The sequence below is a fragment of the Rhinoraja longicauda genome, chromosome 9, assembly GCF_053455715.1.
Source record: "Rhinoraja longicauda isolate Sanriku21f chromosome 9, sRhiLon1.1, whole genome shotgun sequence".
Taxonomy (NCBI): domain Eukaryota; kingdom Metazoa; phylum Chordata; class Chondrichthyes; order Rajiformes; family Arhynchobatidae; genus Rhinoraja; species Rhinoraja longicauda.
This window is the reverse complement of record NC_135961.1, coordinates 12,393,858-12,419,785: the sequence shown is the minus strand read 5'-3', so window position 1 is coordinate 12,419,785 and position 25,928 is coordinate 12,393,858. Positions and strand designations below refer to the sequence as shown.

General features: G+C 42.5%; 1 protein-coding gene across 1 annotated transcript in view; it reads left to right on the top strand.

Annotated features, from left to right (window-relative positions):
• The first annotated feature begins 12,208 nt into the window (after positions 1-12,208).
• The window catches only part of LOC144596481 (follicle-stimulating hormone receptor-like), a 138,331-nt gene continuing 124,611 nt past the window's right edge, over positions 12,209-25,928 (top strand). The window contains exon 1 of the mRNA XM_078404787.1: positions 12,209-12,384. Coding sequence (XP_078260913.1) covers positions 12,209-12,384 — 176 coding nt within the window. The remainder of the gene's footprint in view (positions 12,385-25,928) is intronic.

The window sequence follows — 25,928 nt, the reverse complement described above, 5'->3', positions numbered from 1 at the left end:
TAATATTCTGTTAGGCTATAAAAAAATGTCAGGCTGCAGATATATACTGGGGTCCAGTTGAACATCCATTTGTTTCTCATTTTATGTTCTATTGGTGAGATGTTTATGGAATATATATTCCTCTAGGGGAAAAGCACAAATAAAATCAGTAATTTAATAAATACAAGCAAACTTGAGACACCTAAGCTACGCTGAATGAAGCTTGAGTAGAAACTAATTTTCCCAGTTGGGTGGTGCATGTTGCAGCTGGTAGAGCTGCTTCCTCACAATGCTGGAGATCCTGCTTCAACCCTGACCTTGGATGCTGTCTGTGTGGAGTTTGCACGTTCCCCCTGTGACCGCGTGCATTTCCTCTGGGTGCTCTGCTTTCCTCCCACATTCTGGGTTTTAGGTTAATTAGCCCAAGTGTGTAGGGAGTCGATGAGAACGTGGGATAACATAGACAATGAGCGATCTGAGGTCGGCTCGGACTCGATGGGCTGAAGGGCCTGTTTCCATGCAGGATCTCTGACAAAACTGAAATTAAATGAAGTCTGCTTATATAGATGTTTATTGCTGTTCATTGAGTCATAGAGCTGTGCAGCATGGAAATATACCATTTGGGCCATCTTATCCATGCTGGCCAAGTTGGCCTACTGACCTTGTCCCATCTTCATGCAGTTGGCACATCGCTCTCTAAACCCTTCCAACATTTGTCTTGGAAAAGTCGTAACTGTATCCCTTCTACCACTTCCTCTGGCAGCTCAATACAGATACAGACTGCCCTCTGAGTGAAAAAGTTGCCAGTGAATTCCCTCATAAATATCACTCTCATCACAGTGAGGAGGTGACTGGAGGAGACTCACTGTGATGGATGTTTCTTTTTTGTTGTTGTTTTGTGTTGGTTTGTGGTTGTGTAATTGCTTATTTTATTGCTCTTACTGTTGGACTGTGGGTGACGAAATCTCGTCCAAAAGACTTGTTTTTTGGATGACAATAAAGGTAATTCTGATTCTGATTCTGATTTTAAGCCAATGTTATTTAGAATCCCCTAAACAGGGAAAAAGACTGTGAGCATTCACTCATGTCCCTCATGATCTTGTACAAATCAATAAGTTCACCCCTCAGCCTCCTAAGCTCCGAAGAAAAAGGTTCCAGCCCATCCAACCTCTGCCTGTAACTCAAGCCCCCAAGCCCACGTAACCTGCTGGTAAATCTCTTTTGCATCCTTTCCAACTTAATGACATCCTTCCAACTGCTGGGTGTCCAGAACTGCAAGCACTACTCTGTGTGGTCTCACCAACGACTTGTACAGTTGCGTCAATTGTTTTATTGTTGACCGTAAAGGTTAGAAAACTACGATTTTTGTACAGTATCTACTTAACACAAAATAAATGCTCAAGTATTCTTGTTTATTTTGCCCAGCTGCTTCGATAATGCAGTAATTCAGTAAATCTGAGGAAAGACGTTCTAGCCTTAGAGGGAGTACAGAGAAGGTTCACCAGATTGATCCCTGGGATGGTGGGACTTTCATAAGAAGAAAGACTGGATAGACTAGGCTTGTACTCGCTGGAATTTAGAAGACTGAGGGAGGATCTTATAGAAACATATAAAATTCTTAAGGGGTTGGAGAGGCTAGATGCAGGAAGATTGTTCCCGATGTTGGGGGAGTCCAGAACCAGTGGTCACAGCTTAAGGATAAGGGGGAAGTCTTTTAGGACTGAGATGAGAAAACATTTCTTCACACAGAGAGTGGTGAGTCTGTGGAATTCTCTGCCACAGAAGGTAGTTCAGGCCAGTTCATTGGCTATATTTAAGAGGGAGTTAGATGTGGCCCTTGTGGCTAAAGGGATCAGGGGGTATGGAGAGAAGGCAGGTACAGGTTACTGAGCTGGATGATCAGCCATGCTCATATTGAATGGCAGTGCAGGCTCGAAGGGCCGAATGGCCTACTCCTGCACCTATTTTTTCTATGATATTGTGATTGGTATGGAAGCAGAACCCCCCACAAGCAGGAATAAAGATTAATCGTTGAAATAAATGTGGCTGGGCTTTTTTCTCTAGAAAAGAAAGTGGAGGTTGCAGGCTGATAGATTTGGGATTATTAAAGGGTTTAATACAAAAAGGTGAACTTGTGGAGCTTCTAAAACCAGAGGTCTTAAATGTAACATATGATCCTGAATCTAATAAGGGAATTCAGGAGGAACCTTTTTATCCAAAAAGTGTTTGAGAGCAATAATAAAGCTGTATTTACTTGAAGGTTCAGCGAAGATGTTAGGGAAATTCTTTAGACAAAAAAGAATGAGAAGGAATTCATTTGGAACAGTCCAAATGAATTTCCAAATTTCAGCTTCTATGTAATTCTATGTGTTTCACTACAGTGATTGAGAACTTGAAAATGGGTATTTTTCAAAATCATGTTTATTAAATTAGAATAAGTCCCAACACCATATATTCTGTCAATTTCTCTGAAAGAAAACCCCTGGTGCAGATGTAGGGTCCTGCACAAAACACAAAACTGGGTGCAGAAACCTGCAGGTGGAATAAATATATTAAGGAACGCTGTGAGTAACACTAAGAGAAGCCTACTTTAAAAAATCCAGCTACCATAAAAAAATGTTTTGTCTTAAAAATTGACATGTTTCAATGCACTTCTCCCACCATCCCATCTTGGTCTCTTGGGCTGATGGCTAATTCCTTAAACTTTGTACTGAATGAAATACGTACATTAGAGCCCGTTTAGCTACTTGTCCCTTACTAAATCGTCCTCATACCATTGGGGCCTCACTCCGAGAATGGAGGAGGCCCAGGACAGAAAGTCTGAAGAAGGGTCTCGACCCAAAACGTCACCCATTCCTTCTATCCAGAGATGCTGCCTGCCCTGCAGAATTACTCCAGCATCTTGTGTCCATTTTCCATCCCAAATAGATTGTTTTCCTCCTTGCATTGGCTAAATATTATCTCCTTCTGCAACTGAGCTGTGGCACAAATATGCTCTGCAGAAGTGCTGCTCGTGTGAAATTATTGTCATTGCTTAACTGAAGTGTGAGTCTGCAGGAACAGTCCTAATCCTTTGCAGATAACATTCTATTGACTTCAAAACAAAAGACTGATGGATTTGTTTTGGTCATCAGTCAGGTCTTTCTCAAAACTAATTACAGTGTCTCTCAGTAGCACTCTTTCTTCTGATTTACTACATCGTGTATTCAAATCACACTCCTGAGGATTAAGCAAACCAATATTGACTGGACATTGCAGGGTCAGGAAGTGAAGTGGCGGCGCCTAACGGCTGCGGCTCGCTAGCAGTCTGTTCGTCTTTTTTTCTTTTTTTGTTTGTTGTGTGTCGGTGTTGGGATGGTTTTTGTTTTTTTTTGGTTGTGTATGTGTGGGGGGTGGTGGGGGTGGTGGTGGTGTGGGTGGGGGGGGTGGGGGAAACCTTTCTCTTTTAGGTCTCTTCCTCACGGCGTGGGGTGCGGCTCGGCCGCGGGGCCTTCCATCGCCCGGTGCGGCTCGGCCGCTGGACTTAACATCGCCTGGCGCTGCTCGGCCGCGGGACTTAACAGTGCCCGGTGCGGCTCGGCCGCTGGACTTAACAGTGCCCGGGCCGCGAGGCCTAACATCGCCCGGCGCTGCTCGGCCGCGGGACTTAACAGTGCCCGGTGCGGCTCGGCCGCGGGGCCTAACATCGCTGGTGCGGCTCGGCCGCTGGACATAACAGTGCCCGGGCCGTGGGGCCTAACATCGCCCGGCGCGGCTCGGCCGCAGGACTTTTCATCGCTGGTGCGGCTCGGCCGCTGGACTTAACATCGACCGGTGCGGCTTGGCCGCGGGGCCTTCCATCGCCCGGTGCGGTTCGGCCGCTGGACTTAACATCGCCCGGTGCGGCTCGGCCGCGGGACTTAGCTGCGCACGGCTCGGTCGCGGGGCCTTCCACCGCCCGGTTCGGCCGCGAGACGTCTCAGCGCCCGGTGCGACTCGGCCGCGGGGACTTCCATCCCCTTGCGGGGACTGTGCGGGTCGGTCGGGGATGAGCTGTCTGTCCGTGGGTGTGGGGAAGAGAGTGGAAGTTTTGTTGCCTCCATCACAGTGAGGGGGTGTTTGGAGTCACTGTGATGGACGTTATGTGTTGGGGTCATGTGTCTTGTGTTCTTTTTTGTGTGTGACTGCTATGTAGTTTCGTTCGGTACCTTGGTACCGAATGACAAATAAAGCTCTGTTGAACTGTTGAACTGTACTGACGGAGTGCTTCACTGAAAACATTAGATGTTAAACTGAGGCCCCTTCTGCTCTTTCATGTATACAAATGTTGATGGTGCACTGGTTAAATTACTGCACTAGCAATCTATAAAGTTGATTTCAAATTCCACCACAGCACATGTGGAATATTAATTCAGTTAATAATCTGGAACAGAGAAAAACATAAACTGGTCATTGGTCTTGATGATCATTAAACAATCAGATTGTTGTAACAATCCATTTGGTCCCTAATATCATTAGCTACAGGAGATCTTATTTTCTTACCTGCAACACAATGCTGCAGCCGGTAGAGCTGCTGCCTCACAGTGCCAGAGACCTGGGTTGGATCCAGTCCTTGGGTGTTGTCTGTGTGGAGTTTGCATGTTCTCCCAGTGACTGCGTGGGTTTCCTCCGGGTGCTCCGGTTTCCTCCCACATACCAATGATGTGTGGGTTTGTAGGTTAATTGGCTTCTGTAAATTTCCCCTAGTGTGCAAGGAGTGAATGAGAAAGTGCAATAGCATAGAACTAGTATGAATGGGTGATCGAGGGTCAGTATGGATTCGGTGCTCCGAAGGGCCTGTTTCTAAGCTGTATCTTCCAATCAATTCATAGAAACATAGAAAAATAGAAAATAGGTGCAGGAGGAGGCCATTCGGCCCTTCGAACCGCACCACCATTCATTGTGATCATGGCTGATTGTCCCCAATCAATAACCCGTGCCTGCCTTCTCCCCATATCCCTTGATTCCACTAGCCCCTTGAGCTCTATCTAACTCTCTCTTAAATCCATCCAGTGATTTGGCTTCCACTGCCCTCTGTGGCAGAGAATTCCACAAATTCACAACTCTCTGGGTGAAAAAGTTTTTTCTCACCTCAGTTTTAAATGGCCTCCCCTTTATTCTAAGACTGTGGCCCCTGGTTCTGAACTCGCCCAACATTGGGAACATTTTAAGAAATATCATTTATCTGGTTATAAATTAATAATCTTTGAATCAATTTATTGTTTTAAATTCTGTTACACTTCTGTTTTCTGAATTGTTTATAAATCTGGAAGTACTATTACAAAAATTGTCGCCAATAAAATTAGCAATTGAACATGTACAACGTCTTGACAATTCATCTAGAGAAAATCCCTCTTTTGTGTAAAACATCTGTTGGCTTTCTACATTTTCCGCCAGTTTAGATATGACAAGGTGTCATGTTTTACTGCCTCTGTAACATTATCAATCTCATTTGATTAGGGTAGAAAGAACTAATGTTTGTTTTATCATCTCAAGGGCTTCCTGAAACATTTTACTGCCCAGCCATTATCACTGTTACAATGGAATAATGGTTAAATTACTACTGATTCTGTAATGATAACTGAAAAACATCAGTTCAAATCCCAGAAGAAATTGGTCAGCCATTTAAAATCAATCCATTGAATAAATACTTAAATTAAAAAGTGACTATCAGTAATGGCAACTATTAAACAGCTGGATACTGTAACAATGAGTTCATCGATATCCTTCAGGAATGATATCTGGCCTTGTAAAAACAACTTTGGTTGGCTCTTAGCTCTTAGTTCAGACTCTTAACCCAAATAAGCCAATTCGTTCAAAAACAGTTAAGGATGAATGTTAAAAACTGACCTTGACATCTGTGGCCATGTCTTGCAAATATATATTTTTAAGTTAGGATATAGAGCTAGATTCTACAAGCAATTTTCAAAGATTGGTCAGATAATCTATATTAGTGTTGTTGGTTGCAAGTCACATAAAGGCAGGACATTAGGGAAGGTTTTCTTTCTCACAGCAATGCCATTCGATCTTTTGTGCTGCTCTTAGAGAATTAATGGGCAAACAAAAAATGTCATACGTAATGCCATTGTATTCCCTGGAATCCATGTCTATCGTGCTCAGGAGTTTGGAGTTATGTTTATGCCTCCGTAATAATAGAAAAGTTGTCAAAGTCACACCATGAGAAAATGGCACTGAATGAAAGATAGCTTGATTTCCAAATGATTTTTATTTCCAATTTTTTTTCAGTAGAAACTGCCTGCTTGACATTGGTTCTGATATTTCAAACAACACGATAAAGTCAATGTCTCTACAAAACTCTGGACAAACAACACAGTACAATAAATAGCCATTTCCGAACTAGTGTTTGTAGTTTAGCTTCTTTTAGCCGACGAGAAGTGCCTATCTCAAAAATTAAGACCTTCCCACCATCGACATGAAGCACTGCTGCAAGAAGGTAGCTAATATCATCGAAGACCCAGACAACTCTGGCCACATTCTCTTCTCACTGATACCACCAGGAAGAAGGTATGGTGCCTGAGAACCATTATCTTCAGATTCAAGAATAGCTTTCCTCATCAACTGCCAGGTTCTGCACAATCCTAACCACAACCTATTCTACTTAGCATGGTTTACTTAGAATAACTGATGATTTACGGTATATTTATTGTTGTTGTTGCTGCTGCATCTAATGTAACTGTAAAGCTGCAGTAAATAAGATCCTCATTATTTGTATTCATATCTGGGGCATTTGACAAATAATCACTTTTGACACTCGACTTTCAACTTCAGGCTCTCTGGTCCATATTTGGTGCAAGGCCACAATGATGTCTGCAACCTAGTAGTCCGAGCAAAACCCAAAATGGACAGAGGTGAGAGGGTTTTTAGTGCTTGATAAGACGTTCAATGACACTCTCCCTCACCGTGCAGTTGATTGATAGAAGATTGTTGAAACGATTTTTCACTTTAAGGAGTAGATGCCAGTGATGTAAGTATTAAAGGCACAGCTAGACTTGAAATGCAAGTAGTTCATGAGCATAGATCCTCAGCACTGCAATTGGCATGTTTACTTGTCTTTACAACCTTTGTTTTATCCGTTACTCTCTGCTGTTTCTTGAGACGGGTCTCCATGAGGGTGGGTATCCCGGAAAGAAGCTGAGATGGATTCTTTATTTGGATCAACTGGCTGAAAATAGTTGTGAATGATTAAAGCAATTCCTCAGCTTAAACCAATCCCCAGAGCAAACAGGATGGAGGTTTCCAAGCCTGTGACATTTTGCAGTAATTAGCCATGACAGAGCACACGTTTGGACAATTAAAGTAATATAAATGTTTATATGATACAATCCTAAAGGTAAAGGAACCGCTTGGAGGTAGTGACCATAATATGATTAGTTTTAATCTGTATGTTGAGAAGGAGAAGGAGGTTAAACCAGGAATGTCAGTGTTTCAGTTGAACAAAGGGGATTATGAAGGCATGTGAGAGGAGCTGGCCAAGGTCGAATGGAAAAGGATCCTAGCAGGAATGATGGTGGAACAGCAATGGCAGGAATTTATGGGCATAATCCGAAAGATGCAGGATCATTTCATTCCAAAGAGGTAGAAAGATTCTAAGGGGAGTAAGAGGCAACCGTGGCTGACAAGGGAAATAAGGGGTGGAATAAAACTAAAAAAAAAGATGTATAAGATAGCAAAGAGTAGCGGGAAGCCAGAGGATGGACAACTTTCAAATGACAACAGAAGAAAGCAAAAAGGGCAATATGGGCTGAAAAGATGAAGTTCGAAGCGAAGCTGGCCAATAATATAAAGGACAGTAAAAGCTTCTTTAGGTATATTAAGAGAAATAAATCAGTAAAGACAAATGTGGGTCCCTTGATGGCAGAAACGGGTGAAATTATTATGGGTAACAACGAAATGGCAGAAGAGTTGAACAGATAATTTGGATCTGTCTTCACTAAGGAAGACACATACAATCTCCCAGATGTGCTAGTGGACAGAGGATCAAGGGAGACAGAGGAACTGAAATGAATTTGCATTAGGCAATAAATAGTTTTGGGTAGACTGATGGGACTGAAGGCTGATAAATCCCCAGGGCCTGATGTTCTGCATCCCAGGGTACTCAAGGAGGTGGCTCAAAAAATTGTGGACGCATTGGTGATCAGTTTTCAACGTTCAATAGATTCAGGATCAGTTCCTGTGGATTGGAGAATAGCTAATGTTATCCCACCTTTCAAGAAAGGAGTGCGAGAGAAAATGGGGAATTATAGACCAGTTAGCCTGACATCGGTGGTGGGGAAGATGCTGGAGACAATTATTAAAGAGGTAATAACGGCGCATTTGGATAGAGGTAACAGGATTGGTCCAAGCCAGCATGGATTTATGAAGGGGAAATCCTACCTGACTAATCTTCTGGAATTTTTTGAGGATATGACAAGTAAAATGGATGAAGGAGAGTCAGTGGATGTAGTGTATCTAGACTTTCAGAAAGCCTTTGATAAGGTACCACACGGGAGGTTGGTGAGCAAAATTCGAGCACATGGTATTGGGGGTAGGGTATTGACATGGATAGAGAATTGGTTTGCAGACAGGAAGCAAAGAGTAGGAGTAAATGGGTCCTTTTCAGAATGGCAGGCAGTGGAGAGTGGAGTGCCGCAAGGCTCGTTGCTGGGGCCGCAACTATTTACAATATATATTAATGATTTGGATGATGGAATTAGAAGTAACATTAGCAAGTTTGTGGATGACACAAAGCTGGGTGGCAGTGTGAATTGCAAAGAGGATGTTAGGAGGTTGCAGGGTGACTTGGACAGGTTGAGTGAGTGGGCAGATGCATGGCAGATGTAGTATAATGTAGATAATTGTGAGGTTGTCCACTTTGGCGGCAAAAATAAGGAGGCAGATTATTATCTCAATGGTGTCAGATTAGGTAAAGGATAAGTGCAACGAGACCTTGGTGTTCTTGTACACCAGTCACTGAAAGTAAGCGAGCAGGTACAACAGGCAGTGAAGAAAGCTAATGGCATGTTGGCCTTCATAACGAGAGGATTTGAGTACAGGAGCAAAGAAGTACTTCTGCAGTTGTATAGGGCCCTGGTGAGACCACATCTGGAGTATTGTGTGCAGTTTTGGTCTAATTTGAGGAAGGACGTCCTTGCTATTGAGGCAGTCCAGCGTAGGTTCACGAGGTTAATCCCTGGGATGGAGGGACTGTCATATGAGGAAAGATTGGAAAGACTAGGCTTGTATTCACTGGAATTTAGAAGGATGAGAGGGGATCTTATAGAGACGTATAAAATCATAAATGGACTAGCTAGACAAGCTAAATGCAGGGAAAAGGTTCCCAATGTTGGGGGAGTCCAGAACCAGGGGACACAGTCTAAGAATCAAGGGGAGGCCATTTAAAACTGAGGTGAGAAGAAACTTTTTCACCCAGAGAGTTGTGAATTTGTGGAATTATCTGCCACAGAAGGCAGTGGAAGCCAATTCACTGGATGGATTTAAAAGAGAGTTAGATAGAGCTCTAGGGGCTAGTGGAATCAAGGGATATGGGGAGAAGGCAGGCACAGGTTACTGATTATGGATGATCAGCCATGATCACGATGAATGGTGGTGCTGGCTCGAAGGGCCAAATGGCCTCCTTCTGCACCTATTTTCTATGATTCTATGTTAATAGCATGAATTTCTGGAAAAGTTAACCAGATCAGGCAACATCAGATGAAGGAAATGCCACCTGAAACATTAAATGCTTCTGTTTCAACAGATGCTGCTTTTCTGGCATTTTCAATGTTTGTAACAGATTTCCAACATCTAAAGCATTTAGTTTTATTTTCATAAAGTTATGCATGTCTTGTAGCCCTTGAACGTATGAATATTATTAAATATGTCTTGAATGAATGAATGAATGAATGATACTTTATTGTCACATGCACCCAGGGTCCTAGGTACAGTGGAAGCTTTGTTTTGCAGACAACCTCAGCAGTATACAAGTGTCGCCACACTCAGTTTAGTTTATTGTCGCGTGTACCGAGGTACAGTGAAAAGCTTTTGTTAGGCCCACCGAGTCCGCGCCGCCCAGCGATCCCCGCACATTAACACTATCCTACACACACTAGGGACAATTTAAAAAAAAACATTTTACCCAGTCAATTAACCTACATACCTGTACGTCTTTGGAGTGTGGGAGGAAACCGAAGATCTCGGAGAAAACGCAAGCAGGTCACGGGGAGAACGTACAAACTCCGTACAGATGGCGCCCTTAGTCTGGATCGAACCCGAGTCTCAGGCGCTGCATTCGCTGTAAGGCAGCAACTCTACCGCTGCGCCACCGTGCCGCTTGTAGCATGCTAATCAGTCAGCGGAAGACAATACGTGATTACAATCGAGCCATTGGCGCCGACAAAGGTACAGTGCTATCGACTGCCTTCCGCCACTCGTGGCAGTGAGTCCCCCACCTAATCGATGCAATGCAGATTCCTCTATAACATCATTGTGCAGATATTTTTAAAGTTTATTCCTGATACCTTACTTTTTAATTGTTTTCAAAAATAAAACTCATGTTTCTCATTGCACATGTCGGTTCTCTTGGCACTTCTGAAACGGGACCCAACATATTAATCCTGGCCCAGGTCCTAGGTGCAAATTAGTCCCTGGAAATTATCATTAGTCCTTCTCATGTGACTTTCCAGTAATATCCCAGGGTAAACGCCACCAATACCAAGGTTCTAATTTATTTTCTTTATAGAGTTTTTTTGTCTCGTTTACTTTGATATGTGAAAGATATACCTTCTGGATGCGCTGGGACGCATCCTCAGTGATGTGACCTGGGGTCATGGGGTGTTTCGGGTCTCACAACATCAGGCACCCTCGCCCAGGCTACCCAGCCGGGGTTGATCAGGTCCCGACTTGTGGAATTCTCTGCCTATCTGTGGAATTCTCCGCCTCAGAAGGCAGTGGAGGCCAGTTCTCTGAATGCATTCAAGAGAGAGCTAGATAGAGCTCTTAAGCATAGCGGAGTCAGGGGGTATGGGGAGAAGGCAGGAACGGGGTACTGATTGAGAATGATCAGCCATGATCACATTGAATGGCGGTGCTGGCTCGAAGGGCTGAATAGCCTCCTCCTGCACCTATTGTCTATTGTCTATTGTTGTGTCATTCAGCAGCAACCGCCCACGGATCAGCCCTCTTAATAACTACTTTGCATATAATTGATCACGCTTCATTATCTCTTGCTAAAAGCATAGTGGTAAATAAAGTACGCCGTGAATATTTAGCAGCTCCAAATGTCGCTGTCCCTAGCTGAGTGCTCCTGTTGTTTTTAATGAGTTTTTATATGTTCCCACCACCCCTTCTCATTGCCCTGTAACTGGTGTGGTGCGGCAATTGTGATTACATGAATCTACTGTGGTGTTTCTCAGGAGGTAGCTCTTTGACCCTCTTCGACATTTTTCTTTGTGGATCCTGTTGAACTGGTTTTTTTTAAAGCAGACGTTAAAAATATTGCATCCAGTACTTGACTTGGACAAGTACCAATGACTTTAAAAGTTGCACGGTATATGTAGGTGAGCCGCATTTGAAACGATGCATGAAATGCAACCATTTGCATTATATAAAAAATGTTTGATGAAGTCGTGCATCAAACTTCACAGACTTGCTATTTTAGTTTAAGTGGAAGAAAATAACTGCAGATGCTGGTACAAATCGAAGGTATTTATTCACAAAATGCTGGAGTAACTCAGCAGGTCAGGCTGAGCTGCTGAGTTACTCCAGCATTTTGTGAATAAATACCTTCTGCTGTTTTAGTTTAGATTAGTTACAGGTTTGAGTTTCATCAACAGCAAGTTCTTCAGTGGATTTTGCTATATTGATGATTAATAGCACGAGGGGGGTATTTGGGAGAGTCAGCAGTATTCTTGAAAATACTCTTTGAGTGTTTTTTGGGGGGAAGTGTGTAAAACCATCGACTGATAAGGGGTTTTGAAGTAAATAGCGAGGAGGTAGACGTCCCATGGTAATACACCACAATGCGATTCGTGTGAATGAAACGTTGCTATTGTCCCAAGCGACCAGCCCCGCCTCCAGGCTACCAGTGACAATTGATTCGCCTGATACTTTATAGGGGGATCGACCCACTTGAGAGGTGCTGCAATAAACTTTATTTTAAAGAAGACTTACATTTCTTGCATCCCCCTGAAACAAAGTATGTGAAATGAACGCGATGGCTCGCCTTGTGTCCCTGCTCCTGCTGCTGCTGCTCTGGGTGTTCCGAGGTCCCGTTTTCTGCTCTGACTGCCCCAAGCTCTGTAGCTGCGGAACGGATAATAATCAGATCATTTGCCAGGACGGCAAAGTCGATCATGTTCCAAATGACTTTCCCAGAGGCTTCAGCAAGCTGTGAGTACAAAACTCCTCGCTTTCATTGTTTACTGCCACTGAAGCGGCAACAGTGGGTGGGGATTCCAAGAAACTGCACTGAAATTGAACTTCAGAGTCACTGAAATTCAACTTCAGAGTCACTGAAATTCAACTTCAGAGTCACTGAAATTCAACTTCAGAGTCACTGAAATTCAACTTCAGAGTCACTGAAATTCAACTTCAGAGTCACTGAAATTCAACTTCGGTCATTGACTCTCTAAATCCGACCCTGACATGTGAAATAGGGAGGGGAGAATTTCGAAGTCGTTCCCCGTGGCGTTTATTCAGAGAAGTGCTCATGCTACTAACTTTTTTTTGCTGTTCATTATTTGTAACTACTGTCCGGGAAATATTTCACTGACTATAAGATCAATTGTTTTACATGGTCAAACTATCAACATTGCAGGTCCAGGACTTACCAGCTTGAATCGCTTTGCGAGGTTCCAGTGGTGTGTTCTGAGTTAAACACTGGATCTCGTAGGTCTGCCTGAAAAGAGAAAAATATATAATTTAGCGTCTTTCACAACTTGACAGCCAACTGGGTTCCTTTTGTATTGTAGATAGACACACAATACTGGAGTAACAGCGGGTAAAGGCAGGCAGACTGAAGAAGGATCTCACCACACTAAACGTCACCTATTTATTTTCTCCAGAGATGCTGCCTGACCCGCTGAGTAACTCCTGTATTGTGTGTCTATCTTTGGTGTAAACCAGCATCTGCAGTTCTTTCCTACACTCTTTTGCATTGTAGTCGGTGTGGTAATTTAAGCCCAGGGGGCAACACATTTGCAACAAGGGGGCAACAAGGGCTGACAGAAACTATGAAGAATTCGGCGTCTTCGAGTCCACACCACTTGAAGCCCAGCACTTAGAAGTCTGAAAAGGGCAGACAATGTTCTGCTGAGGTGCTGCCTGACCTGCTCTTTGTGTCTTATCCTGTAAACTAGCATCTGCAGTTCATTGTTTCTACTGTATTAATGATGTTGGTTGTCAAGATCAGTGTTAGGCAGCACAATGGGAGGATTTTTCTCTTGTGACACCATGCACAACTAAGATGTAATGAAGAATTTGACATCTTTGAGCCCACACCACTTGAAGCACAGCACTTAGAGGTCAGATGGGATAATAGCCTCATGTTGTCAAACCCAGAAGCGTGAAATGTGAATGCCTTAGTACTATCTCAGAACCAAGGCTGAATTATTCGCAATGCCTTGTATAAATTGGTGGCAGTGCCACTGTACAGTAGAACTACCTCTGGGGTATTTAGAGTATTGAAGTGAGGGTACACACAAAAAGCTGGAGTAACTCAGCGGGTCAGGCAGCATCTCTGGGGAGAAGGAATGGGTGACGTTTCGGGTTGAGACCCTTCTTCAGAATTCAGTATTGAAGTGAGTGCTTATTGTGGGAATGCGATTTGATCAGAAGAAAGAATACAGCAAGGAAATAGAGTTAAAATTTGGACAATGGTGAAAATAAAGAAATAAGGAAAGGGCTGAAAAAATTGAAAATGATCACTGCACAAGCACCTTTCCATTTAGGCAAGTAGACTAAAAGTACACTGGATTTCATAAAAAATACATATTAAAATTAAATGTGTTTTTTGAAGAATCTGGCTGGTGTGCAACAACCTTGATGAAAAACACCAGTTTTTCTTAATGCAAGGTCTTTATTTTATAGCAAAATTGCTGGCACAATATTATTTTCTTTCACGGTGCTGGATAACTACATATGTTTAACATGTGCTTTCGATTAAGCGTATTGCAAAGGTCTTCCAGGAGACACGTGCTATTGTGGAAATGTTTTATTGCAGAGTTAATAATTAGATGGATTAATCTGGGAGATCAGACATTTCATTGAAAAAGTGACATTTCTGAACCAGTAAAACTTCAGAAACAGATCACAGAACATATATACGTAGGTCAAATTATATGTAGGTCATATAACATATATGTAGGTCAAAATTCAAAATTCATAAACTTATGAAAACTACGAAAAAGTTCAAGACATCGTAAGTCTTTCAATTTTTTTTAAAACAATTGTTACTGCATTTGCCTCTCTGTGTCATTCTAGCCAAGAAAGGGGACCAATGTTACTGCTGACATAATTTTGTTTAGTGTGGCAAGAAAACTCCAAGGATAACTCTGAAGCTCTTCCCGAATATTCATTCAGATTCAGAGAATATTCAGATTCAGAGATCAGAAGTTTCACTCTTAAAATAAGATGTAAATAAAATACAAACCGATTTTAAGCTATGGTTATTTTAATTCAAATTAATTTGAAGGATTACAATTAAAAAGTCTGTCAGGAATTTATATAATAAGGTAGCTTTAGATCATAATTGTTTATAAATTATCAGCAATTTAATTAAAAGTATAACCTGGTGAGGCTTTATCAATAAAGCTGAAACTATTTCTGAAAAAACAAAAATGTTTAATGAATATTCAGATTTTTGTTAGCAGCCTGATTTAAAACATCTGAAAATGTCTAGAATCTGAACCATTTATCATCAAGGTTGTTGCACACCAGCCAGATTCTTCAAAAATTAATTGTTTTTGCAATGTGAGAAAGCTTTTAAAACATTCCTGCATTTGCCTTGTCAAGAGTCAAGAGTGTCTGTCATATGTACTGACAATGGAACAATTGAATTCGTACTTGCAGCAGCATCAAGCCCGTAAACGCTGTACTCATAGATAACATAATAAACAAAAGAAAAATCAATAAATTAAAAACTCCAATATTAGTACAAAAAACTCGAAGTCCTTAGTGCAATCAAGACAGTTCATAGTTTAGCTAGTGTTTTTTTTATTTCAAGAGCCTGATAATTATTGGGAAGAAGCTGTTCTTGAACCAAGTGGTCACGGTTTTCGGACTTCAATACCTTCTTCCCGATGGTAGAAGTGAAATGAGAGTGTGGCCAGGGTGATGTGGATCCTTGATGATGCTGGGTGCCTTTCTGAGGCAGCAGCTCCTATAGATCCCTTCGATGGTAGGGAGGTCAGTACCCATGTTGGACTGGGCGGTGTCCACCATGTTTTGTAATCTCCTCCATTCCTGCACATTTGAATTGTTGAACCAGGCCATGATGCAACCAGTCAATATATGTTCTCTACTAGTATACCTTAGAAGCTCAAAAGAGTATTCACCGACGTACCAAATCTCCTCATCTAAGTATACAAATGAACCCATAACCAGAGGATCAATGGAATCAATCTGCATCTGTGTGCGATTTCTCTTTAAATCTACCTGGATGTTGCATTGGTTTGCTTGATTTTGCACCAATATTTCTTGCACAAACGAGTCAAAACTCCACCACTACTTTTACCCCCAGTGTATTGGAACCTCTTCCGAGGCCTCGGATTTATTTACTAAGCAGCTAAGTGATTCCTGAAATTCCTGGCTCTCAAGAAGACTGCAGCTTCCAGCAGATATTAAGCCACTCAGCCATGGAAGTGTGCAGAAACTTGCTGGCTCCCAAAAGTTGGAGGTTTCCCAAGGAGCCTAATGCTTGCGCAAACGAAGTAGATTTTTTTTAAACTGTGTCATCGAGGAAAAAACGGTAAGCAGACCAAGATAAGAAGGAAGAATAAATGTGCGGCAAAGGATATTTCAGAACAACTGCCTAAGGGAACGAATATATGAATTAAAATGAAAATCATTAAAAAAATATAGTCGAAGACCAAATTGGAAACATAATGGGGCAATCAGCATCAGATACACGGCATTTTGCACCACTATTTCTTGCACAAACGAGTCGAAACTCCACCACTACTTTTACCCCCAGTGTATTGGAACCTCTTCCGAGGCCTCGGATTTATTTACTAAGCAGCTAAGTGATTCCTGAAATTAAGAGAACATGCAGAAATTGCTGGCTCTCAAGAGGACTGCAGCTTCCAGCAAGATATTGAGCCACTCAGCCATGGAAGTGTGCAGAAACTTGCTGGCTCCCAAAAGTTGGAGGTTTCCCAAGGAGCCTAATGCTTGCGCACACCAAGAAGATTTTTTTGGAACTGTGACTATTTTTGAACTGTGTCATCGAGGAAAAAACAGTAAGCAGACCAAGATAAGAAGGAAGAATAACTGTGCGGCAAAGGATATTTCAGAACAACTGCCTAAGGGAACGAATATATGGATTAAAATGAAAATCATTAAAAATATATAGTCGAAGACCAAATTGGAAACATAATAGGGCAATCAGCATCAGATACATGGCATTTCAAATGCAAGCTCTTTTTCCAGAAATGTAAGTCTCATTAAATGAAAATAGTGTTAAGTTAACTAAAGGCATTAAAAACCAAAGGGTGTCTGAATATGTTAGAAATTGAAATGCATGAAAATTGGTGTAAATTTCCATTTGGAAGCGAATTATCTTGGAAAAAATACATCATGTTGATCAACTCTGAAAAGAAAAGCAATAGGTCCACAGAATATCATGAGATCATAAGTGATAGGAGTAGAATTAGGCCATTCGGCCCATCATCTATGCCATTCAATCATGGCTGATCTACCTCTCCCTCCTATCCCCATTCTCCTGCCTTCTCCCCATAACCTCTGACACCCGTACTAATCAAGAATCTATCTATCTCTGCCTTAAATATATCCACTGACTTTGCCTACACAGCCTTCTATGTGGTATCATATGTAAAAAGAATAAATGTAGTATCATGTGCAAACTAAAACTCTTCCTACTAACACCGTTAAAACAGTAAACCAAAAACCAGGGGCGGCACGGTGGCGCAGCGGTAGAGTTGCTGCCTTACAGCAAATGCAGCGCCGGAGACTCAGGTTCGATCCTGACTACGGGCGCCGTCCGTACGGAGTTTGTACGTTCTCCCCGTGACCTGCGTGGGTTTTCTCCGAGATCTTTGGTTTCCTCCCACACTCCAAAGACGTACAGGTATGTAGGTTAATTGACTGGGTAAATGTATAAATTGTCCCTAGTGTGTGTAGGATAGTGTTAATGTGCGGGGATCGCTGGGCGGCGCGGACTCGGTGGGCTGAAGGGCCTGTTTCCGCGCTGTATCTCTAAATCTAAAAAAACCTCTTCCATCCCTCCCCAAGGAATTAATAGACCACGCACCCCTAACCAACAATTCCTTTGGTGAAAAAATCTATATATAATTGAAGCATTACATTCTTGGTGAGGTTTTGACTAAAAATGTATGATAGGACCAGGAGAAGCATACAATTGTGTTCCTGAATGCCATAAAACTTGCACACTACTTTCACTGAAATAATGCAAAAGGCTGGAATAGCATGGTTAGAATAGCTTGAAAGCATCGCACCAGGTTTAAAACTTTAAAATCTCTCTAACTTTAAAAATATAAGACCAATTTGAATGAAACTTGGATCAAGGTGTCCCCGGGACAAAGGTGAGTAAGGTGGTCCTAAATTTGTTGTCCTATCGTGTGACGGGGGCACAAAAATAAGGTTACATCACATGCATGGACAATCAAATAAACAAACAGAGTTTTAGTAATAAAACTAGACCAAGTGGACCCGTTGGGCCCAAACCTCCCCTGCATTGGTGCAGCACCCTCTCCTCCCCCTCTCCCCTGCCCTCCCCCCTCCCTTCCCCCATCCCTCCCTCCCTTCCCCCATCCCTCCCTCCCTTCCTCCCCCCTCCCCCTCCCTTCCCTCCTCTCCCCTCCCCTCCACTCCTCCCCCCTCCTCCCTCCTCGCCACCTCCCTCCCTCGTACCCTCCTCCTCCCCCTCCCCCCCACTCCATCCCCCTCAACCCCCCTTATACCTCCCCCTCCCCCACTTCCCTACCTCCCTCCCTAGGAGATAGATTTAAACTTTAAAATGTGAATAACTTTAAAAATATAACACTGATTTCAATGAGACTTCTTCCATTAGCACCAAAGGAACAAAGGTGAGTAAGGTGGGCCTAAAACTGTACCGTTTTGGCTGTAGTTCAGGAACAAACAAACAAACAAATGAGACTTTTAGTATATAGATATAGATATTTACTTCAATGTAAACATGATATACCTCCAGCCTTTACAAACCGACTGCTTGTGCATCATCAATCCTATTATCTGTGATAAATATTATTTTGTTGGATATCTGATGTTTTCTTGGACCGAAAATGCTGTTCTTTTTATTTTCGCAGAAGACCGGATAACCGAAGTATCTAATATTGTTTTCTTCGTGAAACTGAACTATTGAAGGAGTCATTCCAATATCAATTAAATTATATCAATCTCTATTCTACTTTTTACTCTTGAACAATTCACTTCCTATTAATTTTAGAGAGTAAAAGGTCATCTCGAGCCCTTTTATACTTATCTCACCCTGTCAGGGCAGCCCTACCCAAATCTCTGAAAAGCAGACGTAACAAATGTCCCTTTATTACCAGGTGTTTGCAATGATTATTGTCACCAGTTACCTGAACAATAGTCCTCATGTTAGAATAAAAATGATTGTTATAAATCATCACTGTATTTCCATTGAACAAAAGAGCTATTCAGACTTGCTTATATTGTATGGTATATGTGCAGAATAATATTTTCAGTGGAAATGTTATAATGATCAGGTCACTGCAGCAATAATCTAACTCTTTGCAGCCATTTGCCACATTACACAATAAATGTCAGAAGGAGGGATAACACATTCATTAGATCAGCAGTTGGAGATGGGCCTGACTAACTGACACAAACCAGTTATGCCCCAAATGTATTCAATGTGTGTTGAGAACCATAATTACCGAATGGGTTTAACATCTCCTGGCAGATACATACTCAGCCACGTTAAGACTTCCTGTTTCCTAGTAATAGCTTTATAATTTCAGAAAGGAAGGAGACTGTAATTTGACACAAGCCGAGTTACTTGGCATTATCAAATAGGTCGGGCACTGCGTCAGCATTATATTCATTAAAGCATGTGACACCTTTACTACTGAGACCCCAGTTATGCAGAAACAGCCTTCACAACGACTGTGAGGTCTGATCCATTGGTATATAAACAGTCCCTCTCTGTGCATTTACCAGCCAACTGCTGTAAACTTGAATGAATGAACACTTTATTGTCACATGTGACAAGTCGCAGTGAAATTCCTTGATTGCATACCCAAGGTATGCAAGTAGTCGCGACATAAAGGGTACTTACAAAGTTACAAAGTATCCCATGCCAGGTCCCCCTTTGTTCCCACCCCCCCCACCCTCTCCCTCCCCCCACGCCAGGTCCTCCATTGTTTTTCCCCCTCCGTCATGGCGATCCTCCCACGCCGGGTCCTCCTTTGATCCTTCCCCCGGTAGCAGCGTCCTCACTCCCACGTGATCCGTCCGCATCCGTTAGTTGGCGCCCCCAATGACCGTCACACCGACCTCTCATTATCGCTGCCAGGTCCTCTCCGGACGCCTCCGTGACGTCGACACGGGCCCTAGCCACGGGCTCTAGCCACGGGCTCCATCGACCCAGGCACCGTCAACTCCGTCAGCCGTGAGCTCTGACCCACAGGCTCTCCGTTGGCCACGGGCTCCGTCGCCTGCGGGCTCCGACCCGCGAGACGCCGGCCTCGGCTACTCTGCAGCATGCTGGGAGGCATCTGTCACCGCGGCCTGCCGGGAGTAATTCAATTTAAGCATTTCTCCCCTAGCCTTAACTCCCTCAGTGTTGACACCATTCTCCCGAATTTCCCCTCCCACTGATCTATTCGAACCAGCTTGACCATTGATTGCACTACCATTCAGACCACATGTCCTTGGCTGCTAACTCTTACTCCTACTGCGCTGTCAACATCGTCCAAACTTTTTACTTATCATTCAGTGGCTAACTTCTAAACCTACTTCAAAGGTTACGTTTTTGCAGCATACAATACAAGAGAGATAAAACTGGACATATTATTCCAGAGTAGACCTCACCAAGATATACTGCATGACAAAAATGAGCTGTGCAAAGAAAATGCTTCCCCTTATGCTCAGTTGATGCACAAATTGACACCTTGCACTACTGTAGGTTCTTCTGATAGGCCTGCAAACAAGAGGTCTGGTGTGTGCTAACTACCGACGAATGAACCTTTACCAGCAACAAACAATTTCTAATCCTGTGTCGCATCTTAACTAATAAAGTAAAATAATCATGAATAAACTGCACACTCAGAATAAGGAATTTTAATTTGAATAATGAATTTAATATCAAATAGAATAAAAACAAGGGAAATAATGAGGGAATTAGTGAACCAGGGGAGAGATGAAATGTACATAAAAACAGAAGAAAACAGTAATAGGAATCTGAAATAACGAGACTTCAAACTTCTAAAAGTTGATTTTCAGCACCAGAGAGGTTGTTTTGCAGTCATTCAATCAATAGTCTTTAAATTGAAACATATGTTTAATATTTTATGGTGAGTTCAATCCATGCATGTGATATCAATATGGAAACCTATTGCTGGTTAATAGACCTGAATAAGGAAATCATTTGGTGAAATATTGTTTCCACAGAGATAAAGGGGTGCCAGTACATGTATCAATGGCTTCTGAAATTGTAATTGTGTGCATTAAACGGAAGTCAGTATTTAATCTGTGCATAAAGAATGCCAATCATTGTTTGCCTCACCACTGTTGACAAAGCTAAAGATGACTCTTGTTCAACTATAATGGGTTTTTTCAGTTTGTTTTCAATTTGTGTACAATGTAAAAAAAAGTCCAATTCGCTTATGGTATTCATTTTCAGAAATAGTTAAGTCGATATAGGTTGTTTGAAATCAATAATGTAGTTGTGTAAGGCAGTGGGTTGGATACCAATTCCTGGCTCAAAAAACCCCCCAATATCCCTGATGATCTCTGATGTATTAAGTTTAGGGAGTCATGGTAATTATCATAAGAATATATGACAGGCAATACTTTCAGTATTACTGCCCAGTGTGAATGGAGGCATCATGCAATGCACATCCCAAAAGATGGACAAGATTATTTGTTTTGTTTGTGAGTCCTTAGAGATATATGTACATACACTTTGGGAGCTACTTATCTGTTGTTACATGCTGGAGTCAAAACTAATCTCTCTGACTGATAAGGTGCTCATGTAGTTCAATTTTCTAAAAAGGAAGCAGCAGAAAACCATATCTATCTGGCTGCAGTTAGATACAGTTTTCAAAGAGATCTCTAGGCACACTTTATGATCATGCCATACCGAAGGAGTCACAAAGTCTCTTCCATGCAGCTTCTGCATAAGAAGGTTGAACGAGAAATTCAATTACATTTGCATTGCTTGCATGTGCTTTGTGATTGAATTTAATCAGAAAGTCGCGTTTATACTTGCAGTATCTTTCATGGACGTTCCCAAGTTGCTCGTGAGTCATCGCTGTGTCTGGAATGCATAGAGAGTGCTCCCACAAACACAGTTGTGTCAAACAAACTCCTGCACCTTTTTCTGGCACAAATTCTGCTGAGTTCCTTTAAACATGCATGGCCACTGAATGACACAGGACACATGCATGAAAAGATCTTCACAATGAATATGAAGTTCATTTTGTGAGACTTAAGGGGTACCTGCCCGAGTAGCTATACGATGTGGGAGTCCAGCGCTTGGAGATACCTACGCATAGATCGTATTTCAGTTTAATTTCGCTTAGTTTAGTAATACCGTGTGGAAACAGGCCATTCGGCCCACCGAGTGTGATCCTCGCACACTAACACTATCCTACACCCAGTAGGGACAATTTACAATGATACCAAGCCAAAGACGTACAAACCTGTACGTCTTTGGAGTATGGGAGGAAACCGAAGATCTCGGAGAAAACCCACGCAGGTCTAGGAGAGAACATGCAAACTCCGTACGGACAGCACCCACAGAATCAATCCCGGGTCTCTGGTGCTGTAAGGCAGCAACTCTACCGCTGCGCCACTGTGCAAGTTATTTATTTAACCCCATCACAGATTTCAGTCTGGCCGCCTATCATCAATGTAATGGCAAACGGCCATAGAGTGCTGGAGTAACTCAGCAGGTCAGACAACATCTCCGGAGAACATGGATAGGTCGTGTTTCGGGTCATGGCCCTTCTTCAGACTGAAGAAACCTGAAGTCTGAAGGAGGATCTCAACCCGAAACATCTCCAGCGATGCTGCTTGAACTGCTGAGTTCCTCCAGCACTTTGCCTCTTTTTGCGTATTGACCAATATCTGCAGTTCTTTGTTTCTACTACCAATAAAATGGCTACGAATCTCCCATTTCTCAATTCTGACACTCACCACCATTGGACCCCCACTATAATCTTCCCCAGCTCCTGCCAGCCAATCATACCAAATGAAGTAGCAAATCACCCCACCCTCTAACCACTATTGCACCTCCAATCCTCCACAACCATTTCATCTCATCCCTTCTCCATAGCGATCACCTGCCCTCCTTCCATGACATTCCTTTCTACTTCCTTCCTCGTTGCAAGTTGTGATTCAAGAAATATGAAATAACTGGTTTCATCAGTTTAATAGGATTGAGCACTAACACCGATCATTGATAAAGTGGTCAAAAAGGCTTTTGCCACATTGGCCTTCATCAGTCGGAGTATTGAGTATAGAAGTTGGGAGGTCATGTTGCAGTTGTATAAGACGTTGGTGAGACCGCATTTAGAATATTGTGTTCAGTTCTGGGCATCATGTTATAGGAAAGATATTGTCAAGCATGAAAGGGTTGAGAGAAAATTTACGAGGATGTTGCCAGGACTAGAGGGTCTGAGCTATAGGGAGAGGTTGAGTAGACTGGATCTCTATTCCTTGGAGTGCACGAGGATGAGGGGTGATCTTATTAGAGGTGTAAAAAATCATGAGAGGAATAAATTGGGTAGATGCACAGAATCTCTTGCCCAGAGTAGGCGAATCGAGGACCAGGGGACACAGGTTTAGGGTGAAGGGGAAAAGATTTCATAGGAATCTGAGGGATAACTTTTTCACACAAAGGGTGGTGGGTGTATGGAACAAGCTGTAGTTGAGTCTAGGACTATCCCAATGTTTAAGAAACAGTTAGACAGGTACATGGATAGGGCAGGTTTGGAGGGATATGAACCAAGCGCAGGCAGGTGGAACTAGTGTAGCTGGGACATGTTGGCCGGTATGGGCAAGTTGGGCTGCAGGGCCTGTTTCCACACTGTATCACTCAATGACTCTATGAGTCTATTAATAGGCTGCCCTATCCAAAACAGACATACTATTTGTCATGCAGTATATCTTGGTGAGGTCTACTCTGGAAATAATATGTCCAGTTTTATCTCTCTTGTATTGTATGCTGCAAAAACGTAACCTTTGAAGTAGGTTTAGAAGTTAGCCACAAGATTGTTTCCCAGTTTAAAGCACGTTTGTAACCCAGAAATGCTAAAAAAAAAAAGGCTTGACGTCCTTGTTTGAGTTCAGAATAATAATGGGATTGTTATTAATCTCATTTAGAAAAGTTAGAGGGAACTAGAGATTGACACTGTGTTACACATGGTGAGAACAAGGTTACGTGTAAGGTAGTTTTTTTCAAGAAAAGCAAGTTGTTGCCATGTGTAGTGAATGCTGATTTGCTATATCCCCCATAAAGAGAGCTGGATTGATTTCTAGTTGAGGCTGAAATCAGACTGGAGTGAATTAATGTAATAAATGCAGAATGTGATGTCGTGAAGTAATTTAGATTGGCTACAGGATGAAGGGGGAATTATCCAGAACATTCCCTTTTAATTGGTCCTCATTTTTGCAGCTACTTTTTTTTTCTTTCCTTCTCTCTGGAGAGTACAATTCCAAGAAAAGAATAAAGCGTATGAATTATGATGCATACAGCATCACAGCTATATCAAACATGCTAGATGGTTAAATTGTAATGAACCATTCAATATTCAGAAGAGATTTGACATTGCATTAATTATGTTGTTTCTTTGTGAAAGTTGTGTCAGATGTGCTCTGCTTTGTTGACACATTATTACATCTCATTTGTCGAGATCCATGTAGAGCTGGCTGTTCCATGCCTGTGTGTGTATCGGTTGTCACAATTCTCTGCAGAAGAGGGAAAAAAAATTACTCAGTTTTATAGACAATAGACAATGGGCAATAAGTGCAGGAGGAGGCCATTCGGCCCTTCGAGCCAGCACCGCCATTCAATGTGATCATGGCTGATCATTCTCAATCAGTACCCTGTTCCTGCCTTCTCCCCATACCCCCTGACTCCGCTATCCTTAAGAGCTCTATCTAGCTCGCTCTTGAATGCATTCAGAGAATTGGCCTCCACTGCCTTGTGAGGCAGAGAATTCCACAGATTTACAACTCTCTGACTGAAAAAGTTTTTCCTCATCTCCGTTCTAAATGGCCTACCCCTTATTCTTAAACTGTGGCTCCTGTTTCTGGACTCCCCCAACATTGGGAACATGTTTCCTGCCTCTAATGTGTCCAACCCCTTAATAATCTTATACGTTTCTATAAGATCCCCTCTTATCCTTCTAAATTCCAGTGTGTACAAGCCTAGTCGCTCCAGTCTTTCAACATATGACAGTCCCGCCATTCCAGGAATCAACCTAGTAAACCTACGCTGCACGCCCTCAATAGCAAGAATATCATTTCTCAAATTTGGAGACCAAAACTGCACACAGTACTCCAGGTGCGGCCTCACTAGGGCCCTGTACAACTGTAGAAGGACCTCTTTGCTCCTATACTCAACTCCTCTTGTTATGAAGGCCAACATTACATTGGCTTTCTTCACTGCCTGCTGTACCTGCATGCTTCCTTTCAGTGAGGTTGTTGGAATTATACATGTTGCAGTGCCTCTGATAGTTGCACCTGGAATATCAAGGCTTTCTGTTATCTGACAAAAATAGCATTTTAGTTCCAGCTTCAAAGGATATCCAGCTGGAATGGTCATTGTCACAGGCATGACCTTTACAGATAAGCGTTTTCCTGCCTACGATGTTCAAAGCCCATTTGTATGATGATTTCATGGGCTTATATCTATCTGGCTGTGATAATAACCAAATATTTGATCATCCCACACACAGTACAGTCTGCAAGATATCCATTATTTTTTAGCTAAGCAAGCATGTATCTTCAACCGAAGGTGGACACAAAATCCTGAACTCAATGGGTCAGGCAGCACGACTGGAGAAAAAGATAGGTGATGTTTCAGGTGGAAACCTTTCTTCAGACAGAAAGTAGAGGTGTGTGTGGGGGGGGTGGGGAGAAGCATCTGCAACCATCAGCCCTAACATTGCATTTTACACAAGCAATAGAAAAAATACACCAAAGTTCTGCAAATAACACAGATTGGCGAGAATAGCTTTCATGTTCAAATCTAACTTTCCACTTCAACTTCTTTAACATTGATGTATAGGTTTAGATTTTTTTTTAGATTTAGAGATACAGCGCAGAAACAGGCCCTTCAGCCCACCGGGTCCGCGCCGCCCAGCGATCCCCGCACATTAACATTATCCTACACCCACTAGGGTCAATTTTTACATTTGCCCAGCCAATTAACCTACAAACCTGTACGTCTTTGGAGTGTGGGAGGAAACCGAAGATCTCGGAGAAAACCCACGCAGGTCACGGGGAGAACGTACAAACTCTGT